This window comes from Apium graveolens, unplaced genomic scaffold (genome assembly GCF_009905375.1).
Source record: "Apium graveolens cultivar Ventura unplaced genomic scaffold, ASM990537v1 ctg1294, whole genome shotgun sequence".
In the NCBI taxonomy this organism is placed as follows: domain Eukaryota; kingdom Viridiplantae; phylum Streptophyta; class Magnoliopsida; order Apiales; family Apiaceae; genus Apium; species Apium graveolens.
In genome coordinates this window covers 75,066-83,287 of record NW_027417174.1, presented here as the reverse complement: position 1 = coordinate 83,287, position 8,222 = coordinate 75,066, and the positions used below count along the sequence as shown (strand labels likewise).

General features: G+C 36.8%; 1 protein-coding gene across 1 annotated transcript; it reads left to right on the top strand.

Annotated features, from left to right (window-relative positions):
- The first annotated feature begins 628 nt into the window (after nucleotides 1-628).
- On the top strand, nucleotides 629-2,839 carry LOC141699765 (uncharacterized). The gene is made up of 5 exons (XM_074503603.1): nucleotides 629-649; nucleotides 1,238-1,321; nucleotides 1,438-1,520; nucleotides 1,610-2,379; nucleotides 2,568-2,839. Exons 1-5 carry the CDS (start codon nucleotides 629-631, stop codon nucleotides 2,837-2,839), a joined length of 1,230 nt encoding a protein of 409 aa, XP_074359704.1.
- Nucleotides 2,840-8,222: the final 5,383 nt, after the last annotated feature.

Here is an 8,222-nt window from a genome sequence, read left to right as displayed (position 1 = left end):
ATATTTTCTAGATTTAATTTATTTTTCTAAATTCATTTTTTTGTTTGAATATGATGTAAATCAAATTTCTAAAACATAGGCGGAAAGCAATGAAGAAAATGCTCCATCAAAGTTAAAGTTTTACTTCCTCCTCCACGTTCACAGATATACGGGTAATATTATTTTATATTTAATCCAAGATTGCATATAATGTTATGATATTTGTTGTTGTTATTGTTTAACTCATTAATAACAGATTGACTTCAATTTATTTTAATTGTAATCAACTTTGTATACACATTTCTTCTTAAATCTTTTTAAGTATTACAATTCAAACCCAACTAAAAAATTCATATGTAAGTACGACTTGCTATCATGCCTGAGGTTGTAATGTGTTAAATAATAGTATAAGATCCATATAAAGTCTTCGTATAACACCTTAATGGAGATAATTACTTAAGATAATGTTTGTTATATGACTCAGGTGTTTATAATCTTCAGAAGTAGATCTAGAATCCTCAAAGATAAAATACATATTGTCTTATGTGTTATTAACTATGAAGGGTGAGAGAAGCCTTCCATCTTCTTCTTTTTGCCAAGTGAAAAGCCTCTCTTTATTAATATTAAGGTCCTTAATTAATTAGCCGTAATGGACTTTTTGTGCAATGAGGTGCACACGTATTTAGTGATCTCTTATATAAAATATACTACCTCAGTCCCTTCCAATTGTTTACATTTCTGGGGAAGTGTGCGACACGCATTTTAAGGTGCATAAATGGTATAGTTATGTAACTTATTTTTACAATTTTCTTTTTCTGAATAAAAGTTGAATGTTTTAATTTTATTCAAAAAAATAAAATTCTAAAAAAAAATACAGAACTATTCTTTATATGCACCTTAAAAACACTCTCTAAAAAATGTAAACAATTGAAAGGGACGGAGGGAGTATCTTAGATGTCGCATTATTTGATATATCGTCACACTTCATAATTTTTTAAAATTCTTGCTTTCCCCATACTATTTCAAGCTAATTAGGGAGTTGATGTTTAATTAGCAGTTAAGGATAAATTTTTTTCTAGAATTGGTTTCATGGTACTTGAACGTTCTCATCTTAATATTGTCAATTTCAAATCTATCTTTAAATATTTTTAGGCTAGACTTTTTCCTTTGAGGAGTTCGTGCTTATTCTCAAGACTGAAAATATTTTGAATCACATTTGAAGTAATAATAATTAAACTTATTATTATTTCCTGCACAGATAGGTGTTCATAAGGGGGTGGATGCAAAGATAGGTGGAAGACATGGGGATATTCTACAAATAGAATGGATGTGTCCTGCAAAGGTATGAGTTGAAACATTGATATTACATACATTTTGATAACTTTTTAGTTAAAGATGCTATGCACTTTTCTATTATAAGTTGTGATGTTGAATATTACACACGGATTTCAATCACAGTTAACTTTGGATATTAACTCGGGTGTGGCTGCTGGGCAAGAGAGCATTGAGGCTACCTGGAGACGTGTACCAACTGATCCTAGGTAAAGTTTCTTGTTCTCGAGTCTACTTTTTAACTTGATCCTAATTTAGCACCTCTGATTATTTTTTTTACTTTTTATTTTAATGTCAGATTTCAGGCGGAGCCCACTGACCATTCAGACAGCACAACCCTGATAATACCCATAGAGGAGAAAGGCAACCTGCTCAACAACAGTTCACCATTCCTGACTACTTCATCAGTGAATGATGAAATAATGTCCATGGCTATTGATGCCTTAAATGCTTTAAATGGCGTCGCATTGGGGCAAGGTGAACCTGTAGTTGATTTGGGCATGTTCAAGCAATGGCCCGACACAGATACTGTTCGTAAGTTTTTCAGCGGGCAAAGTTTCACTGGAATCGAGCCAACAAAATCAGTTCCCAGAGAAAACCCTGATCAGTTTTACTGTGTCCGAGAAAATACTGGAGTAGTCATCCCCAAACCCATTGCTTGGACATCTTCGGTGCCTGCTCAGGATGTTCTTGACCTGGACTTGCTAGCGCGTCTCCTACAGAACCCAGGAGATGTGGAGAAACTGATAAAAATATATGATTCGACAGCTAAAGGAAAGTCATGTGCCAGTGCCATCGCAACCATTCCTGAATCGTTACTTACCTTTCCAAGGGAAAATACAGCTCCTGGACACATTTCACATTGCATTACTAGTGAATCCTCTGCCCCTTCAATAACCGTTTCTTCAATGGTCACATCAAGCAGCAATAAGAGCCTAATTAACAATGACATACCATTACCAGAAGCAACAATGACCCCAATGTCACCTCTGTATTACTCACCAAGTACCAACTGGGAATCGGATATAGAGATTGAGAGTCCAATCAGTGAAAATGGAACGGTTGCTGGTATGAGAATGGAACCTCCAATATCACCAGTGGCTATATTTTCTTTGCCACAAACCGCCAGCCTACAGCCACCACAAATGGGCTGCCATCCCTTCTGCCTAGGAATCCACCTCTACTCCAGATGCACCCGTACCCTATCTCAGGACAAACTGCTCTGATACCTATGCTGGGGACACAACTCGTAACAGCAATGGGTCTGAATCCTTTAGTGAATGATTTGGTTACATTGCTAATGGTCAACCAGCAGGCTGCTGCTAATATGATAGCCGCCTTTAGTCACTCAACCCGTCCCACGAACTGCTCTTCGTTGCATGCAAACACTCAAATAGTTGGGCAAGGACCATCTACGCTGAATCCGCATCAGGAGCCGTGCACGTACTTAAACACTCCCAGGGGATGTCGAAATGACGCTAATTGCCGATATCTGCACAGCAAGTCCGATCATACATCACCGTCTTGAGTGGAGGCACTTTCCGATGCAAAAAGAATGAAGCTACGCTGGGACAGTACTGGATCATTGTACAAAAGAAGGTGGCTGCAACAGAGAAGTCTCGAAGAAGTGTGATGTTGGCTTTACTTATTGGACTAGAGAATTGAAGATGTTTCTCTTTTTAATATCTACTAGCTTAAATGTTAATATTTAAATTTTTTATTTATTACTTTAGTAGGACAATTTATTTATTTTTTAATAATTAAAATTAGGGGATAATCGTTGTACCAAATTATACCCCATATCTACACAATTATATTAAAAACTAAATAATGAAAGTTTGGTTGGTAAAGCTCACAGTAATTATTGTAATATTTAAAACAAAACACTTTCATTAATAGATAAATATTCATGATATAATTATAATATGTCTAATGGTTTTCTTTAAAAAAAATAATATATAAAATTCACCCGGAGTGGCTAAACAAAATTATACTATTTATCCAATTTGAAATAAATTTTTTTAAAAACTACATATAATTAGTTGAATTTGAAAAATCAAGCTAAAATAAAATAATAAATATTATTGATCCGGGGTAAATAGGTAAAAATTATTTTCTCTTAGACCGTATGGATAATAAATTTAATTTTGTTTTAGTCTGATGACATTAAATGAGGTAAACGAGTTTTCTTTTATATATTTATTTTATTACGATTTTTCTTTCACATATTTATTTTAGTTTAAGCCCGTTTATTATTTTGTTTAGCTTGATGAAATTATATCGATCTAATAAATTTTTATTGGTCTACTTTTATTTTTTTATTACAGATTGGATCAATTCTATAATTTTGTTTAGCGTGTTCCGCATGAATATTAGTTATTATTTTTTATTTTGCCAAGTGCTGGAACTCGCAAGGGAAGGAGGACTGTTCCCGGACTTCTGGAAACTCGTCCTGAATGACATCCACAACGGCGTCCCAGCCTTCCTTATAGCTGACTCGATGAAGGAGGGCATCATGCGCCACCATTAAATCCTTGAACTCCTGAGTGTCCATCCAGACGTCAAAGGCTTTATCCTTTTGAGCCTTGAGGATAATATTTTCAGCCCGGGCCGTTTCCAAGTCAGAAGTAGATGAGGCAAGTCGGGCTTCATGGGCCTCTATTCTTTGGTTGGCCTCCTCCAGCTTCTTGTTCGCATCCTCGAGGCCAACCTTCCAAGCCTTGGCTTGGTGAATCGCCCCTTGAAAATGGGCGTTCGCCTACAAGATACACAACAAAGGTAAGAAATGGAAAAAATCAAAAAAAAACTACGATGGCAAAGGAAAAAGACGTACCGTCGCCAAAGCCTGAGCTCCGAAAAGCTCGTTAGCCTCCAAGTCCTGTTGAAGGACAAAGTCTTGATAGTCAACCGGGGAAATGGAATGCATAGACCATTCCTTGGCAAGCGTTATGTTGCCAACAATCGAATCCTCGCCCCGGATTCCACAAGCAGGTTGGAAGTAAGACCCTGGTTTTTGCTTGGTACGTAAAACTTGGCCGGGGCCTTCTTCGCCTGGTTCCTTTGCCTGGAGTAGGAACTCCGGGAAACGATCCCAAAGGCGCGGGTCTTTAAACACCTTTCCAGCACGCTTCATCCTGGTCGTTTCCAGGTCTTTAGGCTTTGTAGCCTCCTCAATTTTCTCAGCCACTGCAATAAATAAGATAAGTGAGTTGAGAAGTTAGCAAAGTAGAAGATAGAAGGAACGAAAACAACTAGATAAGGAAGGAAACGTACTCTTCTTAGGGACGGGAGAAAGGCCGCGTTCTACAAGAACGGTCTCCCTGATAAGATCCCAAGAATGGGAAGTCCCATTATCTTGCGTAAGGAGGTTGGAAGCTCTGGTCTCCTCCTCAGACAAAATTATATCGTTTGGGCTCCCATCTACGGCTAGCCCAAAAGATGAGCGAAATAGGGTGCCCCAATCGCCACCCTCCCAAACGATGAACATAAAATCTTTCTTCCACCCAAAGTTGTTATCAGGGATGGACTTCACGTTCACTATGTGGGGAACGGTTGGGTGCTGGTTTAAAGAAACCCACCTCGGATTCTTGTCAGGACTGTTCTTGAATTGGAAAATCTTTCTAAAAACAGCAAAAGAGGTAGAGACATTGTGCTTTGTGCATTGCAAAAGATAGCACATAATCAACCTCCAAGAGTTAGGAGGGAGTTGGCAAGGGCTGATGCCCATATCAGCTAGCAAAACAGGGATGAATGGGTGAAAGAGGAGTCTAATACCTGCCCTTAAAGTATCCCTGTAGACGCATATTGCGTCTTTCCTCCACTGACAGGCCCTGTCGGCCGGACTTGCAAGAACTAGCTTGAAAGGATCCTTGATTTTGAAACAACCGCTCAACTTGTCCAGCTCCTTTGGATCCCGCAAGGCACTGATATGGTCGTGCGCACCTAGATACGCATCTGACGGGTTCTCGTCCCCTCGTGTGTTGATCATATATATCAATCAAGGAAGTGTACCTTGACCGAATGGGGAATTTATTGGACTTTCTGGCCACATTCATCTTGGCCAAACGGGTCATTTTCTTATCAGCCATCTGGAAAAAAAGGCACATAAGGAGACAATTTTAAAACGCAAACTATGCAAAAACAAGCACAAGAAGTAAAGGGAGAAGTCTTACCTGAAGTAATGCTCCTAAAAAAGGCTTTGGGGATTAAGATACTCTGACCTACTGTTATTGCTCTGAGATTCTTAACAAAAGAAGAAAGAAGGAGAATTTAGAAATGAGAAAGTGAGAAGCAGTAGACTCTACTCAGTCCTTTATATAGGTAAAAAAGTGAAGTTGAAGGGACAAAAAGCCCAGTAAGGATAAAGGCCTAAAGAAAAAAGCCCAGAAATGGAAAATTCCAGAATATTCCAAGGAATTCCAAAGAAATTAAATAAAAATTCCCGAGAATTCTAGAGAATTCTAAAGAAGGTGTTTTAATATATTAAGCCCGGATTAATAAGAGGCCCAATGGGAGGCCCAAATCCAATTAGGATTTGGAAAAATAAAAAGCCCAAATCCAATTAGGATTTGGAAAAATAAAAAGCCCAAATCCAATTAAGATTTGGAAAAATAAACAGCCCAAATCCAATTAAGATTTGGAAAATAGAAGGCCCAAATCCAATTAGGATTTGGGAAAATAGAAGACCCAAATCAAAGCCCTAAAAAAGATAAGGCCCAATCCAAATTGGATAAGAAGGAAGCCCAATAAGACCAGGATTGAGGTCGAGTTCTAAGTCGTGAATTCTGTTCGAATTCTTTTAAACAGACACCCGGAAATTATGGGTATAATGGATCAGGATTGAGGTCGAATTTCAGCTTGTGAATTCTGTTCGAATTCTTTCGAACAGATACCCGAAAATTACGGGTATAATAGAACTGGATTGAGGTCGAAAGACGAGCTAGGATCGAGGTCGAATTCCTGAATCAAGCATAATATTTTTCAAGAATGGGGTCCAGAAACCTAGACTAAAATCCAGGTCGAAGAATCGACTAGGATCCTGGTCGAAACCCAGGTCGTGAATCCTAGTCGAAATCTAACGACCAGGAAGCAAATAAGCGCAGAAGTCTCGACTAAGATCTAGGTCGAAGGTTTGACTAGGATCCTGGTCGAAACCCAGGTCGTAAATCCTAGTCGAAACCAAATGACCGGGAAGCAAAGAAAGACACTAGTTTTCGACCAAAATCCAGGTCGAAGGTTCGACTACGATCCTGGCACTACAAGAAAAAGGTCCATAGACATCGCTTTTTGGCCGATGTCTATGCTGTTTCCCAACCGATGTTGATGTCGGTGATGTCTATTCTAGACATCGGTGAATACCCGATGTCTATACTCGATTAGACATCGATTTTAGTTAAAAAACAGATGTCTATGTGTTGATTATTTACATAAAATGCTATAAGTAAAATATTTAATAACTAAATTACACCTAATTAAACATGTTAAACATATCATGAGCTATGTTTTTTGTCAAAAAAATATCGATTTTAGTGAAAAATACTGATGTCTATGTGATGATTTTTTTATAAAAAATGCTATAACTAAATTATTTAATAACTAAATTACACCTATTAAAACATATTAAACATATATTGAACTATGTTTTTTATCACAAAAACATCGATAATTTTGACAAAGGTGATGTAAAATGACATATTAAACATCTCTTTCTTTAATGAAAGGTGATGTCTAATTTAGCGTATAGACATCAGTGTTTTCTAGAATGAAGTGATCTCTATGTATCATTTAGAGTTGAACATGTTAGTCTTTAACATCAGTTGTTTGTCTGAAACTGATGTACATTGTATTTTTTTGACATCAGTTTTGTTTGGTTAAAAGTGATGTTTATAATGTTACTTGACATCAGTTTAATCTTAAACAAAGTGATTTCTATATTTCATTTAAACTTGAACTTGGATTTCTTTGACATCAGTTTTTTACCTTAAAGTGATGTACATTATCTCTTTTGACATCAGCTTTTCATAATTGAAAGTGATGTGTAAGAAGTTTATAGACCAAATTGTGTAAAGTTTTACATCACTAATTGTATAATTGTTGTCTGAGAACGTCAACCAAAATAGTAAAACATATGATCTGAAATCTAAACTATTACATTCTCCAGAAACCAACTGAAGACATTCAGTTTAATAAAAATTGTAAGATAGTTTTTTCACTATCCCATTTTGAACACTCTTCAAAATCTGAGACATAAATCCTCTCTACACAAGACATCAAGGGCCCATATAAATTCCCATTATTTAGATATCTCAACAACTGCAGAGGACAAGATGAGCAAGCCACTTTATCCCAAGCAAGCAAATACGATCCTCCACTTACTGGATAGATGCCATGTGCACGATCAAAATCAACCACATGGGTGCTGCATTAACCACCCAAAAAGACATATGTAAAAGAATTTAACAGTAAACTTAGACGTATTTCAAGTTGTGCATACTGGGTCTACTTGTTTGTTACTAAGTGTTGATTACTTATGAGTTTCTATTTACTTGTGTCGGAGTGCATTTTCAGAAGCATTAGAGGAAGAAGTGAGAGAAATCATCAATAACATATCCTAAAACAACTCAAGAAACTTTGCTGCACTTCCAAACCAAGTCAAACAACAACATTCAGACATAAAAAATTAATATTATTCCAACGTTCAGACAATTATTTACCTAGGTAGCATGCGTTTCTTAGCAAGTGCAGACTCTCATTATTGTTTTCATCAACAAGAATATCGTTTAAACTATTTGAGTTTCAGGACCAGCAGGTGAACTACAAGGTCAAATATGATTATTAACTGCAGACTATGAATTCCTGGGTTGAAATAATAGAGATTATTAAGAAGAGCACAACATAATCGCCTCTCAAGT